This window comes from Anthonomus grandis, chromosome 8 (genome assembly GCF_022605725.1).
Source record: "Anthonomus grandis grandis chromosome 8, icAntGran1.3, whole genome shotgun sequence".
NCBI classification, from domain to species: Eukaryota; Metazoa; Arthropoda; class Insecta; order Coleoptera; family Curculionidae; genus Anthonomus; species Anthonomus grandis.
In genome coordinates, this window is record NC_065553.1 from 184,912 (window position 1) to 208,102 (window position 23,191).

Consider the following 23,191-nt stretch of genomic DNA (forward strand, 5'->3'; position numbering starts at 1 on the left):
ATTTATGAGTTAAATTAGACATACCAAGTTTATGAATTTTACTTTGAATATTGAACATTGAAAGGCAAGAATTATTAGTGCCGTGGAACTATGGGCAGTTTGCTTGCAACATCTCTGATGCAATGATGCCAAATGCCTAAAGAAAACTAATGGCAAAAAAACACTCTTTATAATATAAAAATTTTACACTTCTACTTATTTTGACAGGCGCAAAGCAATATTATTCCTCTTTAATAAAATATGATAAGATACTCTATAAAGAAGTCAACATTCAAAGTTAAATAGATGCAGATAACGTATATTGGAGAAAAAGGCAACAATATCGCAACGCCGCTTGATCGCATTGTTGATTCCACCGACACCAGTAATCTTTACCAGTGACGTCGTCAAAAAATATTTACATGATAAATATTTTATTAATAATAGATTATGGTTTAAATTATAAACAATTGTAAGACGTGAATTTATTTTATTTATTAGATTTTATCTGGTTTTTGTCGATCATCAAAAATTAATAAAAAAAGGCATAGATAACCGATCGAAATGTTAACGGCTGACATGTAAAGATAAGGACGATCTGTGAGAATCTTTAAGTTTTATGGTTTTAAGAGGTTTTCGGAGATAACAAAATAAACAGAAATAGCACTTACTAGTACTTATGGGGGTAAAAAGGTCACTTCGGAGAAAGTTATATGTGTGGGAATATTGGTATTTACAAGTTCTCAAAAGCATAGGCCATGACAGATGTTTATCAGAATTCTTTTAAGGGATATTTCTAATATGATCCTTTTTAGAATTCAGTTTTGACGGTAATTTTACTTGAAAACAGTCACGCAGCAATGCCCACTTGTTCTCCCCTAACTTTTCTCTAGTGTTGTGGTTGGTGCCTTTATTGAACTATCAAACCTGTCAAATTACAAAGGTGAGAGTTTTCACTGAGCAATGTTTTACCTTATGTTTCTCTTATTAATTTAATCATTATCAGTATAAAGAAAGTAATTTTTAAAAGCGCATCCTTCCGTACTAAGTGTAGTGACCTTACACCTTGGTACGTAAAACAACGCTAGTGTAAGTAGTTTGTGGCACTAATGCAACCCAGAGTGTTGTGGAGTGGATTATTTTGTAGAATGTGTAATTGGCCATTACATCAGTGTGTTGTTTTGTGGAGTGCTTGTTAGCACTATCCCATCAACTTGATTTCTAATGCTGGACATCAGGTTTTGTTCTGCCTGGATTGAAGAACAACACTTTAACAAGATCTACTGATGTCTATAATTTGAAGGATGTTAGTCTTATTGATAGTTTTATGGTATTGTGTACAGGTGCTATAAACCTGAAATGGCCTTGTGTAAACGTATTTTACTTTTATTTAACAATCACAATAACTAGGGTAAAATATTTGCTCACAGGTACCTTTTACTTTTTAGGTATGTAGTATCGTATCATCTCATATCAATGATCTCGAATCCTAACGTAAGCAATACATCTATCATTCTGTCTTCTTATACGTTCCAAATATACACACACCCTGTGCACATGTTGAAACGAAACAAAATTATTGTTGTTTACTAATTCAAGCCTTTTAATGTTTCAAGGAATTTTATCTATTAGTGGGTTATTTCGATTTTGCACGTTTTTAATCAAAACTTTTTCTGTTAAGTTTTTCGTCTTATCTCTATTGGTAGCCTATTAGTCTCTACCAGTAATGCTTCAATCGGCGTGGATCGTAAAGCGCCTGTGACTAATCTCAAAGCTCTATGTTGTATAGGGTTAACCTTTAGTAGTCTTATTTTAGCAGCAAACCCATAAAACATTGAGCCGTAATCCAGTCACGGTCTTGTAAATGCTTAATAGAACATTACTACGGCTGATTTCTTGCTAGAAATACTAAAACCATTGCTTAGAAAATATTTATTGCAATTATACATAACATGGTTAAGATCATTTTTATAAGTTGACATATCGTATGCTGTACAACAAATACAAAAATCGTCTGCAAATTGCAATATCTTGGATCTTAATTGCAGGTTGGGAAAATCCGCAGTATAAAGATTAAAAAGTAAGGGGCTCAAGACTGAACCCTAAGGAAAGCCTGTAGATGTTCTTTAATCTGGTGTATTTTAACCAGTTTTCATGTTAATATTTTTATTTGTAAATAATCTAATATGATTATAAGCAAACACTTCAGGAACACCTCAACCCATAAAATTTTCTAACAGAACATAAAGATTAAAATTTTCATATTTGTTGAGCATAAAAAAAATATAAAAAAAGGAGCTTTTGATTGAAATAGAAATTCAGTTTCAGTGGTTTCCATATTCAAATAATTTTAAAAGAATTACATTATTGGTGCAATTTCTTAGTGCTTCCAGACAATTTATGTAATTTCTTCCAGCATTTCCTTTTTTTTAAATCTGTTGCAGTAATTTCTTATTTTTCTAAGCAGTTGGAAATTACAGAAATATAACTGCTTGGAAAAATTGAAAAGGTCCATCAGCTTTCTACGAGAATTAAGAAATTGTTCCAGTTAGACTGACGGAAATAAGCAACAATTCGAATTGTGTGGCACAAAATACAATTTTCTGGAAGAACTAATAAAATTACTTCAATGTAAAAGAACTGAGAAATTAGCGACCTAAACAAAATAAGAAATGGATCTCCTAGATGAAAAAGTTCCAAACCACTTCCCTACAAACGATGTTAGAGTGAAGAGAAAGGAATCTTTTACTTCATTATTCGAACTAGAAAACTGTGCCCTCCTGGAAGAAAATCTGATTTTCTTAAGGCTGCCCACACTAGAAACTTTAAAAAAGAAAATTCAAATTTTGAAACAATTCTGTACGTTTCAGGAAATTACCGTTTCTGGATGGGTAGAGTAGGATAGTAGAGCTGTTAAGTCAGAAGAAGCACGCAATTTTCAATTTTCATATTTTTGAGCATAAAAAAAAAATAAAAAAAGAGCTTTTGATTGAAATAGAAATGCAGTTTCAGTGGTTTCCATATTCAAATAATTTTAAAAGAATTACATTATTGGTGCAATTTCTTAGTGCTTCCAGACAACTGAAGTAATTTCTTCCAGCAAATTGTCTTTTTTTTTTAAATCTGTTGCAGTAATTTCCTATTTTTCTAAGTAGTTGGAAATTATAGAAATATAACTGCTTGGAAGAATTGAGAAGGTCCATCAGCTTTCTACGAGAATTAAGAAATTGTTCAAGTTAGACTAACGGAAATAAGCAACAATTCGAATTATCTGGCACAAAATCAAATTTTCTGGAAAAACCAACAATATTACTTGAGAAATGAATCTTCTAGATGAGAACTACATAAATTCTAGCTGAAAGAAAAAAGAACTGCCTGAACGAAATTTTGCCAAAAAAATTGCAAAAAAGAGTAGGTCCAACAAGTGCGAATATTCAAAGTATATTAAGAAATAATGCCCCCAAATAACTATTTTCAGAATTTTGAATCAGATTGGATAAAATAAAAGTAACATCAATAGCACAATTAGATTTATTAGGGCCACCAACTCTGGTTGGGTGTCTTTTATCCCTAATAAATAAATTCTGAAAATGATTTAAGGAGTACCAAAATTATTAGAGCTATCAGAACCCCATGCTGTATGATGAGCATTAAAATCCCCACCTATAATGCTCTTTTAAATGTGAGAATATTCTTTCGTAGTCGGAAATAGATACCTGAACATTGGGAGATCTATAAATAAACACTAAAGAATTTTTTTTCTTAAACATAATATTAGTTCCGCACAATTCAAGTTTATTATTTTGTAAAGTATTAAATTTTCAGAAAAATTGCTACTCCGCTATCTTTTCTTATGATATTATACCTTTTAAGTCGAATTTTCTATTCTGGCTTATATCAAGTCTTACATAATAGTACAGTGCTTGCACACTTGGTGTCATTAATAAGGTTTTTTAATGGTTATGATTAGAGCAAGCAGATCTAGCATTTCACTGTATTATATTTAGTTGTTGTCTTTTACTAGCCATATTTCATCAATAATATTAACTAAAGTATCGTTTAAAATACTAATAACCCATTTAAGAATATCTGGAATATTAGTAATGGTGTTATAATAATTGAGAGATTGACTTAATCCATTTCTTACGTTTTTATGTATTTTTTGTTTCAGTTGTTTTAAATTTTCTTTAAGTTGCTTTTGATTTATCTCAATTAAGAGGGGTACCGGTAAAAGACCAATCGAAATTGCTGCAAATAGGTTCATAATTAGGGCTTCTATCCGGAACCCGCCATTTTTTATTTGAATTACTATTATCAGTAATTGGCTGGGACTAAATGATGGATTATTTATGTTTTTAGAAGAAGTAGGTTGCAAAAGTTAATTAGTTCGGGAAAATTGTCTTGATTGACAGTTAATAAAGGTACAAATTTTTTTTTTGCACTAGAGTAGAATACGAGGGCATATCGATGGTTTTTTCGGCTTCTTTAAATGAAATCTTTAAATTGGCCGTGTCTTCTTTGACTTTTTCATCTCTGGTATTTTTGACATTGCTTGCTAGATAAAGAATGTTTATTTGATTTACAGTGGCTGCAAAAGATATTGCAATTTGTACATTTATTGTCTGTTATTACTGAGCAATTTTTACATCTTTTCTTTCCACGACATTGTTTATTTGACCTTCGACCCATAAGCATTATGCAGCCATTTTAAAGATTATCTAGATAGGGTTGAAAACTTTCAAATACGTAATTATGCTGAAACTTCTTATATTCTGGTAAAGGCATTTATAGAATTTTTCAAGAAAAAGATCAAGTTTGCCAAAAAAATTAAACTCTTTTATTGAGTACATTTTCCAAAAAATTGTGAAATTGATGAAATATTTTATTTCAATAATACATATACAGGTTTCCAAATTTTTATCTACTTGCATTTTTACATCATGGGGTTATAGGGACATAAAAGTCAAATGTTCACAATAACAAATTTTTGCAATTTTTTTACCGTTTTTGAAACATGCTAAAATATATTTTTCAATCATTTTAATTGCACAATTTATTTACTTGAAAATCTAAAACTCATCCTGTATACAAAGTCACCCTCTGTTCACCTCCATATTTCAACTACGCGTCACATCGATTGCGAATTATGAGTAAAATCCTTTTTCCTTGACCCGTTTTAACACAACATTTTTGATTTTCCAATGGACTCACCTTCAATATAATTTGTTTAATTTATTTACGGCTCATCATTAATTCAGTCCTAAATCATTTTTTAAAAACAATCCAGAAAAATACGTCGCTTCTCACATTATTTCCAACAACGACAAACTAACCGAATATTCTCAATTTTTACGTAAAATTCTCGTTTCTATTCCGCTTTAATGAAACCCTCCTTTATCCGGCAAGAAAGAACTGTCACCACTGAATTGTGGTCTTGTTTTCCATTGTAAAACCGAAGTCTTCAAGGTTAACATCGATAAACAATTCCGCGAAAACTTTAATAATGATATTTTATTATATTAAAGAGATTGTTTGATGTTTTATTACTTTGAGCTTCTTGGAGGTTCGCTTTGTTTTGAAGCGGGGCGCATTTAATGGAAAAGTTTTTAACCGATAATAAATTAGCGTAAAGTTTCATTAAATGAGTTTCAGTTCCGCTTACAGGTTACAGTGAAGCATTATTTCAGAGTTTGATACGTGTCATGGATGGTTTAAGGTATGATTGGATGTTTTTAGGTCTGTATAAAAACCTTCCACATATTTTTCAAACCAAAGTTAGCCAGTTTAAGTAAACTCATTTCGGTATAAAGTTTGGACACTAGATGGCAAAATTGGAAGAAAAAATTAATATTATCACTTTAGCACCATTAAGAAAAATTAAAATTAAAAATTGGTTAAAAGCCTAAATTATAAATCCCTATGTTTTTTTAGTTAGGAGCATATTCCCCAAATGCTTATAATTAAAAAAAAAACAAAAATACAAAAAATATTTATTTAAATTCAATTTTATAATTGTATTTTCTAACAGGAATATTCCAATAAGGAGACAATAATTATAAAATGTTTAAGGTTAAATTACATAAGAAATACAAAATATGTGCAAACTATTATATACAATTTATAAACTACTAGCTGACTTTTCAAACTTCTCATATTTCCGCCTTAGAGATAATAAATAAACAGATTTTTTATTTTATTAAGTTATTTTTTTTATTAATCAAGAATTTCAATGATTCTTTAATGGGTTGCACTCTTCAGTTAAGTACCTTGTGATACACGACATTTGTTTTATTATCAGGCGCAAGTACACACAATGAAGATGGTCTTCCGATCCGTGAACATGCTACATATGTATAATTGATCATGTAAAAAACATTGATTTTCCAGATTCAGGCGACAAACATTCAAAGATTGGCCTTCTGATTTGTTAATGGCAAGACGGATCGGAAATTGATGGATCGGAATTAGTTGGTATCCTCGGTATCCTCGGAATGAGAACTTTCTCACTTTCGAATTTTCCTTTAAGTGTCTTCGCTTAAATCACATTGTTCATCAATTTAATTACCACCAAACGCGTACCGTCGCGTACCGTGTATTTTGGTGGATTTATATTTCGAAGCATGATTACCAGAGAGTCAACGTTTTTTTTACAAGGCGTAAATTGTGTGGTAATAAGTCAGGCATATCCAAGGAGTTTAAAAATTCAATTGGATAGATGGTGGTTTCATCTTCATTTGTTACACAGTCAACGGATTTGAATGAATGCATGTTCCCATGATATCAACCTGAATTATGTACTTTAAATCGTCTACATCTTTATTCTTGGCCGCTAAAAATGTTCGCCCACTTAATCATTCGCTATTTTTGTAGTTAGTAATGATGTTTGGGAATACTTTATTGATAAGTTCGTATTTCGATGAAACAAAGTTAAAGAAACTCTGAGGAAATGAAATCAATTCGCTCGATTCATTGACAGGTACTCGAGCATTACCGATAATCAGCAATTGCTCAGAGAAATCTGCAGCAGATGTATTATTAAGCAATGCAACTCTCCTGTTTATTGTTAGCTAAAGTTTCTTCAAATATCGCCATAGATTTGATGATTTGAGGCAAGCGTTTATTTCGTAGGCAGGTGTTGATCTTGGAATTACTGAAAGTGTTTACCAGACAGTAAAATCACTGCGCCTCCAAAACATCTCAGTAATTGCGTATATCTTACAATGTCAATGTTAAGTGCTTCTAATACACGTTTATGCACCATTATGCATTTGTCTCAGATGATGATTTTCGATGCAGATAAAACTTTGGCCATTGCGAGATTTTTTGACATATTAAATGTTGGTTCCTCAATATTTTGAAGATTTGACGGCAAGTTTAATGCTAAATGAGCCGTACAATGTGGCCGTCAGTCGAGAAGAAGGACTGTAAATGCTATGTTGGATTTTACCAATTTCTTCAAGGGCATCCAGAAAATATAAACCACCATTTCCATCATTAATTGCTTTAATTAATTTATCATAAGCTTCCTTTTGTTAAGGATTTAATAGTGGTATATTCTTTTGAACTTCTAAATCTAATTCATGATGATCATATTTACGTTCCCGTTTCAATTCTCAATTAAATGCGTCACTAATTTGCTTGCTTGCTTGCTAGGTTATTGGCTCTGCTACTAGGCAATCTGCGAGCAGGATTTGGAAATTCGGGAAAACCGTCGGGTATGTACCCTGTTTCCCGAATCGATAACTTTTACAAAATTTAATACTTAAATGCACGTTATAGAAAACGGCAAGGGGTAGTAAAGGGTTTAGGAAAGGAATCTGAAGGATAGGAAAGGAAAATGAACGACCACGTGTTGACTGGGTGAAGGATGACGCGGAAGTGGCGTCACTCATTTTACGATTTGGTGTCAGTATTCCTAACCTGACTAATAAACTACCGCACATGAGGTAGCGCATGTCTTCGATCAAGAGTAAAGCCGATTATGAACCACCTCATTCACCTCAAGATCGTGATTTCTGGAACAAACACCAATTTGAAGTAAAATATTTTCTGACATATTACCCTTGTATTTATGCCACAGGCTAGATGGGTTCAATAGAAAGAATGTCGAAATAATGATGGCAATTAATCTAGAAAATTGAGTTGTGAGTGACTATACTCCTCAGAATGCAGTTCGGTTGAACCTTAAGAAATTTGAAAGATACGTTTTTATTTTGACGTACAAGGTGGCCATATTAGGAGCTTATACCTTTTATAAGAATCTACAGGGTGTTCAAAAAGTGCTTCATCGACTTTAATGTCTTTAACACCAGTTTTTTCAATGGAACACCCAGTATATTTTTATATTTTTAGGTTCCTCGGGAAATAAAGGTAACTTTCATAAAACTACCTATCCGAATTTTGTGTAGCTAAGACAGAAATTAAGGTATTGTATTTTTTTAGCAAATTTATATTTTCGGCATACAGTGTTTCGCAATGCTAGTAATTAAGACTTTTTAATAAAATTGCTACCACATTGATCAACGGTGACCGAGTATTTTAAATTTATACAGGTAATAAGAAATATTTTTAAATTTTCAATTCGCAATATTTCAGGTTTTTTATATAGAATACCCCGTATTTTATATAGTATTTTTAAAAAGAGAAAAAAAAGCTATATCTATCGATATATACGGGGTTATGCAAATTAAGTGTCCGTCATTGGTAACAGTTTATTAGTGAAAATACAAAGTTGAATTTCTTAGTAAACTAGTAGCATTTTTAACGCTGGTGAAAATGAGAGGAAAAAAACAATTGAGAATTGTATTTTTAAGTTTTTCAGTAAAATAATATTTTTTTAAATGGAAATTCCTGTATATATATTATATTTTTTTTTATTTTAACATCAATATATTTGTCTTTTACAAAAATTTCTAAGTCGTTAATTAATTTCATATCCTTACTACTGCAGTTTTTCTGGACCTAACATTTAAAAAAAACCCGAGCAAAATCGCACCAAAAATTAACTTTTTGTCAGGGTGACCTGAAAACAAATGGGTCACACTGTATATGTGGGGTTGGTGCTTTCAACTGCGTCAAGTTCAACATCGCTATCTTCTTTCTCTTCTATTGCAAGATCTTGATCAGTTACATTATGAATGGCCTTAGAACATTGAAAGACTAGAATTAGCGTTGCTATGGAGCTATGGACAATTTGTTTGCTTGCCACATCTCTCATGCAATGATGCCAAATGCTTATGTAGAAATGGTAAAAAAAAACACGCTGTATAATATCATAAAAATTTGTCACTTATTTTGGAAAAAGCAAAACAATACTATTCCTCTTTAATAAAATATGAAGAAGCGTTTTTTTGTATAAAATATGATAAGATACCCTATAAAGAAGTCAAAGTTAAATGAATGTATGTTAGAGAAAAAGGCAAAAGCATTGCAACGCCGCTTGATCGGTTTATTGATTCCACAGACACCTCTACCAGTGAAGTAATCTTTACCAGTGATATCGTTAAAAAATATTTACAAGATGAAAATTTATTTGTAATAGATTATGTTTTAAATTATAAACAATCTAATCAATACAAAGTTATCTAATAAAAAGCATTTTTATGGAAAACAAAGCCGTTTGTCAAGATGACATTTCGCAAGATGATATCAGCTTTTGCCTGCGGTGTATTATTTTTTGACATTATTTTTTCTATTGCTGCATTTTCTATATTTGGCACATCTTTCCGTTTCAACTATTATAGATTAAGGAAGATAGTTATTTGGATTTGATAAGCTTTTCTAAAACAATTTTGTATGGTTGTTGACGAAAATTTATCCCAGGCAGTTTTAATCTGTTAATAGTGCTTCTAGAACATTTATAGACTTCGCTAATTGTGAAGCGGATTTAACCTTATCCATATTTGCCAAAATATACTTGATACTAACCCTTAATAACAGAATTTAAAAATTCGGATGATGATACTCTGATCTAAAGGTTGACACATTGAGGTGGTATTTAAGACGAGTTTTATCTACGATGTACATACACAACTTTTGACACATCTTCAAGGAGAAGCAAAAAAAAATTCATTCCAAACTGACTTACATGTTTTTTTTGACTAACATCTGCTGGTTCTCCAGAGATACATTTTAAACTTATTGCATGTCTATTTACACCATCTTTTCAGCAACTAATAAATATGCGAAAGTTGGCATATTGAATTTCTCGAGCTTTAGTTTTACTGAAATACCTTATTATTTTGACTACGAGAACAAGAAAACCAATTGAAACACATTTTGTAAATTTCAAGTCCATTAGGTCTGAAGAACCCTTGGTCGGTATTCCATTCGGACTCCCACTGCAGGAGAATTTTTTTTACATTGATAAATTTCTATTTATTTTCAATACAACTTAAAATAAGATTAAAAACGTAGAACAAAAAAGTAACTTAGATATTCACACACACTAATATCCACTTTTTTAATCTGCCCTGCGCACCCATGGACATCTATATATTTTAATAATTTAAATCCATTTAAACCAATATTGACTAAATAAAAAAGAAGTAAAAGCAGCCAGAAGCAAAAAGAAAAATTTCAAATCGAAGTTTATTTCCGATATAAAATGAAAAATATAAAGAGGGTTGTTTAAGCAGCCCTTGCTCGTAATTTCTACCCGACTAAATATATAACAAAAACAACCTCCACAAAAGAGGGAAGAGGGCAGGGGGTGGGTGATGAGGAGGAAAACCGGCGTCAAGTCCAGATATCTCAAATTGAGTGTTTAAAGGCCACATAATCGCTATGGCAATCCGGCCTTTTGTTGACTGGTCTTCACACTTCCCAAGCTAGGGCGGGACGGCAAATTTTTCTTTTTAATTTATTTATTTTTGAAAATGAAACTTTCTTTAAGGCTCATGATTAACGAGGGAGAAGCACTTGATAAGGAATTTTTTATATCAAGGTTTAATTTTTTTTTAATTTTTAGGGTCCATGGACAAGAGAAAATCGTGGATGTAGTCATTCAGGCAAAATTTCTGAGTGAGATGCCGTATTTTTTTTACGATTTGGAGTTGCCTGCTAAGATGTTGGCCAGGGCAATGGCCAGGGAAAAATGGTCCAAGGAGTTTTTTAAAAATCTTAAGGAGTAAGTCACTTTTGTATTTTTAGTTTTTTTGACTGTTGGGTCTAGAATATCATTTTTGAAAAAATTAATTTACCCTAAAAAGAGATTTCAAAAGAGATTTTAAAACGTCTTCATCTATGTAAAAAAAATTAACCATTATTAACAAAAAAAATTATTTGGAAAAAAATTATTTCAACTGCTTGTGATAAATTAAAAAATCACCCTTAAAATGTCCTTTTTTCCAAAAAAAAAAATGGTACAAAAAATAAAAAAAAAAACAACAAAAAATAAAAAAATTATGAAAAAAATAAAAAATAGCTAATACAGTTACCTGTAAGAATTAAAAGTATGCAATAAAAATATGCAGTAAAAAATTGCATTAAAAACCTAGGTTTGATTATCTACGTCTATATTTTGTCCATATCATTAACAGAAGTTATTTAATCTTCGCAGCAACTTCTAAAGATCTCTAATGCTAATCTGAAAAGCCTTTTTTAGGTATCTAAGATCATTTTTCTCAAATTTTAAAAACCTATAAAAATTAACTAATTTACTTTTAAGGTCCTCATAGATAAACCGTGTTGAGATTTATATTTAAAATCTACATCAAAATCCTCTATTATAATTCAAGTTTTCACATTTTGTGAAAACGCTTTATTCTCTCGAAAGAAAAAAGGATGAAAAATTATCGTTGGCAAATAAAAAAAAAGACGAGTGGAAATTATGTTTTAGTAAGGGAACACTTGCCTTAATTAAATAACGAGTTTAACAGAACATTTGAATTTTTAAGGTTTTTAATGCCTTTTTAGTTATTTTAAAGAGAAATAAAAAAGCTTTTTATGGCGTTTTAAGTTTTTCAAGAAATAAATTATTTTCTTCCAAATAACATTTTTTTTTGAATTTTTAGGTAATTAATGATTGTAAAAAAAAAAAATTTTAAATTTGAAAAAAAATTGTTATAAATAGGAAAAATATTGTGTTTACAGCCAACTAAAAATAAGGAAATAAACCTTTAAACTTAATAAATAATATCTTTATTTAGCAAAAAGCTACATTCAATAAAAACATAAATGAAAAAAAACTAAAAGCATAAGTTGGCCATAACTGTATCAGGACACTCCGGTTTGTCCATGGTAATCGGTAATCCAGAAACAGCATCCCGGTTCCAGAAATATCCTCTCAGAGGCAGACCATAAATTAAAACTAGACTTAACCTGAACACTATTTCCTTGCCCCACTTATTAAAAGCACAGTTAATTATTGTTTGCCTTATAATAATAAAAATAATGTCGACTCAGGTTGATAGAGTCGGTTCGGTTGCAAGCAGCCGGTGACACACATTTGGAACTTGGTTGATCTTGCTGACCAGACACATTGGTCCCCCCGTGTAACACTTAGAAATGCTTCGATAGTTCCAAGAAGCTGTAACCAGTATCCGGGTTGGCCCAAAAATACCCAGTCAACAGATAAACCCACAATCAAAATGATGATTGGAGCGGAAACAATGCATACTACAGTAAAACTTAATAAACTTCATAATTAAATTAACATAATAAAATAACAAACACAATATTACTTATTCATGATAAATTTTTCTCAAGAGCCCTCTGAATTGATTCAAAGTAATACAATTTTTGATGTTAGCAGGCAAGTTGTTAAATAGAATTAAACCTTTGTACAGAACTGAATTATGCATTTGGGTTGTGTTACATCTGTCGACCAGTATGAAGTCTATACGATTTCTCATATTATAGTTATGTATATCTCCAAAAACTCTTAATTTATTACAAATATAATCGGGGAGCATCTGATGTTTTAATTTAAAAATGAACAAATAGACGTTATATAAAATTCTTTGATGTACAGACAACATATCTAGGACACACAACATAGAGACAATAGGCGTGTAACGATTACAATTTAGAATCAGTCTCATAGCCCTATTTTGAATTCTTTCCAGTTGGTCAATTCTATACTGTGGCAAGTTAAACAATAATGTTGAACAGAACTGTAAATGAGGAAGAGCAATGGCATTGTAAAGTTTTAATTTAATGTACATTGACAAATTTTTTCCAATTCTTGTAATAAATCCAACTTTTTTGAAAATTTTCCTATTACATAATCTGCATGAGCATGGAAATTCAGATTGGCGTCGAAAATTGTTCCCAAATATTTAATTTCTTTGGCATACAAATTACTTTCCCCATTCACAGAAATATTATATTGCCCATGTCTATAGAACTTAATCTAGATTTCTTGCCAAATATACAAAACTTGGATTTACTTGCATTAAAACTTAGTTTATTTCTATAAAGCCTGATGAATAAGTTATTGTTCAACGTTCATGACCTGTTACAGTTGTTGAATGTCTTTACCCACCACATATAACATTGTATCGTCCGCAAACAACATCACATCACACCCCCGCACTACCTCCACCATATCGTTGACACACAATAAAAATAGCAAGGGGCCCAAGACCGTTCCCTGCGGCACACCATGCTTTACATTAAGACTTTCAGATGAACTATTTTTGTACATGACTCGCTGAACTCTACCACTTAAATAAGATTGAAACCACTTCAATACATTATGTTTAAGGTCTAATTTTCTAATTAATATTTCTCTACTGACGGTTTGAAACGCTCTCTTAAAATCCAAAAACACAGCAAGTACTATATTATCAGAGTCAAGGGCCCTGAGAAAATTATCAACTATATTAATAATGACAGACTCATACGAATGATTCTCACGGAACCTCGATTGATTAGGTACAACTATTTTATTTATATTACAATGTTCGAGTAGCTGTTCCTTAGCACATACTTCAAGGAGCTTCTCATAAATAGGTACGGTGTTAATTGGCCGAAATTCATTACACAACTTAGTGTTTTGCACTTTTTTTTTTTAATTAAATTTTTTCATAATTTTCATAATTAAAAACTTAAAGCTTTAAATTCCTAAAATAAAATGTTTGACTGTCTGGAAAAAATTAAAAAATTCCTTCATGACTTGTCAAAAAACTATTTTAATTTTAACTACCTATACAATATTCTGGAAAAAAAGCAAAAAATTACTTCCAATATCTAAACGAAAAAAAAATGTACGCTAAAAAATTAAGAAGAAAAAAATTATTTTATGTACATCGAAAAAATTTGAACAAAAAACTGGCAGAAAAACGAAAATATTAGGAAAAATTAAAAAAGCCTTTTAAAAGAATGAAAATAAATTTAGAAACTTTAAGCTTTAAATCAAGCTCTTAAAAATTGTAAAGCCATATTTTTAATATTACATAAAAAAACGACTAAAAATTATGTAAATATTTAAAAACGACAGAATCTACAAAACTTTTAAAATCTTTTAAAGACCTAAGACCAAAGAAAAAATAACCTCAAAAAAAATAAGAAAATGTCTTAAATTACCTAAAAACATTATTTTAATCTTTTAAGAACTTAAAAAAAATAAAAAAAAAAAATAAAAATGACTTAAAAATTCAAAAAACTATACTTTTTTCTAATTAAAAAATATTTAAAAAAATATGAAAACTAGTTTAAATTTTTGCGTGGATTAAAGAAAAAAAAAGCCAGGTTATTAGAATATTTTTTTTTATTGTTTGTTAAGATTTAAGTAAATACTGGAAAGAAAAACTGTTTGCAAGAGAAAAACTAATTTTTTCAGGCAATTAAAATTGATTTTTTTAAAAGACTTTAACACTCAAAAAGCATCGGAAGAAACATCTGCCTGGACTATTTTTTTTACGCTACCGAAATTAATTTTTAAAATTGTTTTTTTAATGTATAAAAAAAATTTAAATTCATCTGTCTGGAAGGACAAATTAATTTTTCTACAGGCAGCTGAGATTGATTTTTTAATTCTTCTTACGAATTGTAACTATTAGGATATAACAAAAGAATCTGGAGAAATTAAAAAATATCTTTTGACAAAATTAAAAAATATTTTAAAAAGCACATTTCTTTCTTTAGAGCTCATCAAACTCATTACGAACAAATGGGATTTCTAGAGGGCATCCTAAAAGTAAATGGCGAAGAAGTTCCATTAAAACTGGACGCATTTAGGGATCACAGCTTCGGTAAATTTACCCTTTTATTTATCCAAACCATAAATCTGCCTTTCACAGCATAAAAGTGGTTAATTAACATTTTTGTCAAAATTGAGTGTTTTTACATCCCTACGTTCGTTTTGGAATTCTACATGTTACTATTCTTGTAATTTTGTTAATATTGATGCAAAGTTGCGTGTCTGAAAAGTGCCTTATAAAATACAAAATTAAGTATAGTATAACTTGATTTTCTGGAATTTGACTTAAATGAAGTTCTTTTATGCATTGTGCGTCAGATATGATTTACATATAAAAGTATTTATTTTTGTTTAAATCGTTTTCCAGGTTTAAAACGAGACTGGTCCGCCATGCACCGCTATATTTTCCAGATGTTTTACCTGGAAAATCAAACCAGGATAGTTTTAGGTATAATTTCGCATCCTGTAACGGCATCCCATTACGAAATGGGATACGTAGTACACGCCAATGGGAAAATCGACGCTATCAACTCCTGTGATTTACGATTATGGCAACATGGAGAAAGTGGAAGGCCTAGTGATGAACTTTGTTTCACTTTTGTTGCTGGTAAGAACTGAACAAAATTGGGTTATTCAAACTGATGGAAAAAAACTAAAAACTTCCCATTTTTTCCTTTAATATTCCAAATCTTGATAAATCCTGAAATTATCCAGATTTGTTTCAGTTGTTTAAAAAGCCAAAAAAAAACTTTTTCAATTTCCTATAACTTAACCAATTTTATAGCAATAAAACCGTATCGCGATAAATGGACAAGTGTAGCGAGATAAACCAGCTACAATATAGAGTCAGCGTCGGAAAATAAAAGAGCGCTGCACTCCGGCTTACTTTTTTTTTCAGCTTTCCTGCTGTCAAGTTGATAAGGGTTGTATTTTTGTGGAAGGGCTCAACCGACATGCACGATTGACGACCCTTTGCTGCTTTACAAAGAGCTAATAAAATATGAACTTTTATTGACTTTAAACTAAGAATCATATTCAACAAAATACAGTAAAATAAAGTGTAAAATTATTATGTCTGAATAAATAAATGACGCACAAAGGGTTAACCTTGTCAGAGGTTCAGGGGCTTATGAATATACAGAATAATAATTTATATAAAAAAAATTAGGAAAAATCTTAATTGGGTACTATTAAACTTATAACACTAATATCAATAAAAAATACTTTATATGCTATTTGAAATTTTAATTTTGAGCTATTGCTAAAATACATTTAAATAACAAAGTTTAAATTATTGATATGGTACAATTAACTATTGGTAAAGTCTTGGAAGTTTACCAGTAAAAGTAAGTAGTGATACCTATCTGTCATAATAACGCTAACTGATTTATCAGAAAGAATAACAGTAAGTGCGTTATTGATCAGGAAAGGAATCAGTATAGTATCCAAATAGCATAAAACATTTTTTCTCAAAATTAATGATAAGCTTTTGGTTATTAAACCATTTGAAAACGTTGACCAAGTCATATTCTGCTTTTTTTTCAAAATTTCCCAAATGGTTTCACTATAGATAACAGGAGAGTCATCCACGAAACAATTTAATTCACCAGTGGAAAATTAATATGGAGGTTAAACAATATGGGTCCCAGGATGATTCCCTGCAGGACACCGAGGTTGACTGGTACTTGTAACAACACTCAGTTCTAGATACTGAATCCTTTTTGATGATAATTAGCTTTTTAATAGCTTTAAAGGGCCGCATCAAAGGACTTGGCCAAATCTAGAAAAACACAGACGATCTTTTCGTCCCTGTTTACCGAAGAATAGATTTCCGTTAAATTTTCCAAAGCATCTTCCCTAGATTCGCCTTTACTTATAGTGGGTATAAGATAATATAGAGATTGGCGAATAATTCATGGCTGTACAATGTGATCTACCCTTATGAAGTGGTCGAATTAATTCTTAAAAAAACATCTGTAAAGTTGCCTTTGCATACGTTTGACAAAAAAAGAACTTAAAAATTAGAAAGAAATTTAAAAAAACGCCATGAAAACGATTTGGAAATCACTTTTAAAAAAAGGATCTTAAGAGCTTGGAAAACTACAGCCACATGTTAAAGTTTTGAGAAAATAAAACTAAAAATAACTTCAAAAATTAAAAAAAAAATACGGTGAAAAATAATAAAAAATACCGTTAAACGGTAGTGTTCATATCGCTCTGCAGATTTTCGCTGTTTTATCAAGTATAAAGTGTTTCGAAATCGTTACCCTTTCGTAAATTTCGTAATTATTACCCTAAAATAGTAATAGAACCAAAACTGAAGCTATAATATATAGTCGGGTCTCTGTAAGGTGATATGGCGGGAATCGATACATTGGGCAGTGTGAATAAAAACTTAGCTTTTTCTTTTAGTATGAAGTATAAGCTTTAGCTTTTGCTAATAGCATTTACTGAAATTGAAGTAAATAACCTTTTGCTTTTACTTACTAGCAAAAGCTAGATATTTTAAGTATTTACTTAAAGTTCTTATTTGGTAAATCATTCAAAGAAAAATGTTTTTATTCTGATAAGGCCTATATTTATATTTTTGTGGCTAATCAGTCGGCCGTGAAATTCTGTGGAACTGCAGGCGCAGACCTGTCGATTTTTAACTGCCGATGTGCAAATCGATAAAGGCAAATATCGAGCACATTTTTATAATTTTTTTAAACCAGTATCATTTCCGAGTGCTAAGTGTTTACGTTCAAAATGAGTAGTGATTCAGAAAATTCTACAAGTGATTTTTTGACGGAGGAAGTTCCTGCAAAAATTTCGTCCAACCTAAAATTGATGGAAATTTTGGAAAGCTATAATATTATATTTAATAAATCGCAAGTTTCTAAAATAAAAGAGCAAAAAGAATAAGCATACAAAGAAATCCACCAAAAATATATTTTACAAATTGGAAGGGATTTAACTGAAAAACAACTTAAAAAGAAAATCCAAAATATGAAGACCGAGTTGAAGAAAAAGACGGACAAAACTGCAACGGGAAATAAGAAAATTGTTTTAAACGCGTGGGAAAAACAACTTTTGGCGCTAATGGATGGACAAGAAAACCCTGCTTTTCAAAAAGTACCGGGTAGGTAATAAGGAGGGGGTAAAATAAAAAAAATGTAAAAAATCGAGTAATATGTCATTTTAGGGATTTTTGGGTATGAAGATTTTGATTTTAGATGCCACTGAATATTTTAGAAAAAATCCAAATTTAAGGAAACAGACGAAACCTCAATTTGTCCAATACTAAGCTTCAACGACTGGTATTGTTGGAACAGCTGGAACTAATAAGGGTTCAAAAGGAAAAGGAAAAATTATTGTTGGAAAAAATACAAAAAGAAAACGGAGATCAATTTTTAAGAAATAAATAATGTGTTGTTCAGAAAGTTGTAACTAAAGGAATAAATTGTTTTCGTTGTTAACGTTTTTAAATTAATGAACTTTACTCAGATTAAGGTACCAACTTACATCTAAATTTAACTTAAAGAAAATCAGAATAATGAAAACCATAAAATATAACATTATACAGTGTGGCCCATTGAAAACTTCCTAAAAGATATTTAGACTTGAAGAATTTCTAATATTTATGCTGAAAAAGTTGTTGTCGAAAAAATCCTCCTTCAAGTTTCTTGTTAATTTTACTTATTACGTATTAATATTCATGTTGTCTTTTGATATTATACAGTGCGTTTTTTTTTAATGCGGTATATTTAATGTCAAGTGCATGTTAGGCACATTTCTACTGTAGTTATAAAAATTGACACAGGCCAAGTTTGGGCTCTTAGCAGCATACTACTCCCAGCTCTTAGAATAAAAATGCTTAAATTTATTCTAAAAATTAATTTAAAATCGATTCTTTTGAAATACCTTGTACAATACATGACCACCGGCTACAGACATTCATTAGTTGTCAAATGTTTTGACATAACAACAAATAAAATTATTTTTAAATTATTATATTATTTTATTATTTTTTAAATTATTTATTAAAAAATGACTCTTGTTTATACAATTGGAGTAAGATTAAAGATTGTATCAGTCTCATACCAGGAAATGGCAAATGTATTTACTGGCTTTTATATCCAGATCACCCAGTTCTACGCAAATCAATAAGAAAGTATGTAATAGAAAAATTACCAATAAGTAGTAGTGTAGGGCATTTTTTTGGGTAAATCTCTCAGACAATTAAAACAATAAATTTTCGTCAGAATGGTTTATTTAAAATTAAATGAGAGATATATATAAAGCGGATGACAAATTAAAGTAGGTATAACAACTTGCGGACCGAATAGACGGTTTTAAAATTATTTCAACTACCAACTATAGTGAAATACAAGGAACAACTAAACTCAATCTTTCCAATTAAAACGGTCGAGACGGTCTTCTCTCAAAGCTCAGTCGAGATGTTGACGCCTTGGCATTTTCCACGAACACCGATAAGCACATAACCATAACAACTCTAAGAAAAACATTCGGACTTCATAATTTAAATCGTTGTTGCCAAATTGCCTACAGTAGAAAGATTTAATTTAAGAGTAAACAAAAACCCTTCGTCAAATTTACGGTCCTTAAAAGAATGTGATGTAATTTGTTCCTGAAGTAGCTGCTTAAAAGCATTAAAATACAAATTATTAATTTAATTTCTTTATTTTTTTTTATATGGATTTATTTTTACTAAAATTAAATGCTTATTTTGTTAAATAAATTTCGTTTTTGACATCATTTTCATTTAATTTCATTTTGACATCATTGACAAAGTTACCTTTTTGACATTGTCAATGTAATGATGAAATAGCTGGTATTAAATCAATATACAAGGCTAAGAAAAAGTGTTTGTTTTCTAAGATTAAATTTGATTTTTTCTGAAAATCTGGCAAGTTTTTAAAAAGAAATTAAAGCTTGTTATGTTCCTAGAGACCTAAACTTTGCCTTTGGGAATTTTGGTCTGCATAGGCTTAGTAAAAATAAACTTAACATGCACTTGAAATTTTACCATGTAAAATCCTATGTACCGCATTAAAAAAAACGCACTGTATGGTATCATACTTAGTAGTATATTTACAACTGCAATTGAAAAATTATATTTTTAATTTCTTTTCGTCTCTGTTGACCATGCTGACGGTCGTTATTTAGCTCATCATTATCTTCCATAACTTCTTCACCATAGTGATCCTCGGCTTCTACTTCTTCTTCGTCATTTGGTAATTGGTCATTTAAATATTTAGCAACATTATGTAGAACTACAGCGCTGACAATTACTGACGGAATTTCGGATGTTGCAAAACAGGGAATCGACGTTTTAGTTGTCAGAAACAGCGTTCTACAATAACGCGCTCTCTTTTATGTAAATTATTATACGCTATTTCTTGAGGTGTGGTGGGGTTTCTATACGGTGTTAATAGCCATGGTGTTATGCCGTACCCCTCATAGCCTAAAATAATTCCATAGTTCTGTTGACGTTTTCTCATCATAAAAAAATAAGATCTTCTTAAAATACGACTGTCGTGCACCGAGCCAGGCCATCTACGGATGTAAAAATTTCTTTTGCATCACAAGTTGCTTGCACATTTATACTACACCAGCCTTTCCTATTAACATACTCGTCACCATGTAGCGATGGCTTTATTATTGGTACATGAGTGCAATTAATTGCACCAAAAGCACAGGGAAATCTATATAATTGTGCCCATTCGTTGATTGCCTGGTCAGTCGAGTTTTCTGTAGGAAATTTAATCCAAATTCCTGCCTTTTCCACTATTTTTGGTAAAACGTGAGATATCGTTTTACATATTGTTGTTCTATGAACTCTTTCCTCTTTTCCGATCCCTATTTCAAATCCGGGATCACTTAGAAAGCGCAAAAATATTTGATTTTTTTTTGGACGCAATGCACCACCTCTAATCTCTACTTTTGGCTCCAAAAAATGGTTAGCTATCCACTCAACATTTTCTTCACTAAATCTATACAGACCGTGGCATTCTTCGGCACGACTTTCTTTTCTTTTGGGATAAAATTTTACAGATCTTATATTCATAAATGCAGCCATTTCTGCCAAACTATTTAATAATACTAAATTTTTAAGCCAGGATCTAACAAGCTTGCAAAAATGTAAGCTTTTCCTTAATATTCTTAGTAATTTCTTACTTTTATTCACACCCTTTTAGGCAATGCTAAAAACTTTAGCTTTTGCTAACTGCATTTTTAGTAAAATCTACTACTTATTTTTATTCACTGCAAACTAAGCATTTGCTAGGAAAATGTAAGTTTTAACTTTTACTGAATTTTTATTCACACTGCCATTGTGCTTATTGTACTAGTACGGATAAGAAAGTGATGCATGCAAAATTAATGGTTTAAAATATGGCATGTGCCTTTGATGATCAGGGTTTTGACCTTAATATGTGCTTTATATGTGCAGTATCTTTTGATGATTTGAAATCTGCTGTGTAGTGTACGAGTTGTGAAAATGTTTTTCACGAAAAGTGTGAAAGTATGGACTTAAGGGGCTTTCACGTGAAAAAAGCATCCTGAAAATGCAAAAATTGTACTGCTATAAATAACGATGTTTGTATTATAAATGGTAAAAGTTCGAGAAAACGAAGCAGGGTAGATGAGGTCATTTTTGATCAATACACCATAGAATCTATTAGTCAAACTTTGGGGTTGTTGGTTGATAAAATGAACTTACTGATCGAATAAAATGGTTATACTTTTACAGGAGAATGAAGAGCTAAAAAGAGAGATAATTGGTCTAAAAAGTGGCCAAGCTTCAACACCTTTAATTTTAGAATCAAAAACCTATTCAAATGCTAAAAAAAATAGTGACATTCTTATAGTACAACAAAAAGGTGCGACTAAGGATGCAAAAAAAGATTAAAGAGGATTTAAGAAAAAAAGTTGATCCTGCTAACAAGGGTGTTGATACTGTGTTGGGTCCAATTCTGTTCCTTATGTATATCAATGATATTGTCAAAGTCATTAGTAGAAGTAATTCAGCATTATTTGCAGATGACACTATGATGTATGTTGTGAGAAAGGATATTGAAAAGGTGCAATAAAATCTAAACTTTTATTTGGATAATATATACAAATAGTTGTGTGATAATAGCTTGAGTATTAATGCAACTAAAACAAAAGTTTGTCTGTTTCGTAGTAAAACTAGGTTAACCAAAGTAAATTTGGGTGTAATATAAGTAAAGATAAATATTAAAGCAATATCTTACCAGTAAATTAAAATTAAAAAATAAATTGCTATTGTTGGTCTATTGACATAACCTCCCAACTATCTCCCACTTAAAACTTACGGACCAATAGCATCTCAAGGATTAGGAAAACATTTGTTTACAAATGTTTCTGTTTAAGTCTTAAAGTGATTAATAATAATTATTTGTTTATTTAGCATATTTGCTTTATACAGGGTGTTTCAAAATTCACTACATATATTTTAAGGTCGTATTCCTGAGATCAAAATAAGACTTTTTTTTCCTATAAACATGGGTCCTAAAATGCACCCTCTTCAAGCTACAGCCATCGCAAGAAGTGTAAAAAATGAAATCGATTTTTTAAAACTGTGTCTACAGTTTTGCATCAAATTTAACGAAATTTAGAATACCCTCGTTATTTTAGGCGGTCTATTTACTTTTTATCTTAGAAAAGGCGTAAAACTAATTTTAAGGGGTAAACTGAGGGGGTGCACACTTTTGACGCCCAAAATTTTATGTACGCATACATTTTAAATAAATTAAGCTACATCAGAATATGGGCCATACAAAAATCTAAATTTTATGTCTCTTGCATTTTTTTAATAATACGAATGGTTTTTGAGAAAATCACCGATTAATAAAAGGCTACCAATAACGTAATAATTAAAATTTAAACAGATAATATTAAGAAGTAGGCTGTGACTATTTGTTTTAGGACATTTTTTAAGCGGCACGTCATTTAACAATAAATAGGCAGACTGGTTTTGCTATTATTGAAACTTTGTTATTGAGGTTTTTTCAATAAATTGATGAACAATTATTTACATTA

The 23,191-nt window shown here is 30.6% G+C and overlaps 1 protein-coding gene across 1 annotated transcript in view; it reads left to right on the plus strand.

Annotated features, from left to right (window-relative positions):
• Positions 1 to 23,191, plus strand: part of LOC126739604 (uncharacterized) — a 42,317-nt gene that overhangs the window by 15,785 nt on the left and 3,341 nt on the right. Inside the window, exons 5-7 of the mRNA XM_050445361.1 lie at positions 10,949 to 11,107; positions 15,070 to 15,176; positions 15,492 to 15,731. Of these exons, the coding sequence (XP_050301318.1) occupies positions 10,949 to 11,107; positions 15,070 to 15,176; positions 15,492 to 15,731 (506 nt within the window). The remainder of the gene's footprint in view (positions 1 to 10,948; positions 11,108 to 15,069; positions 15,177 to 15,491; positions 15,732 to 23,191) is intronic.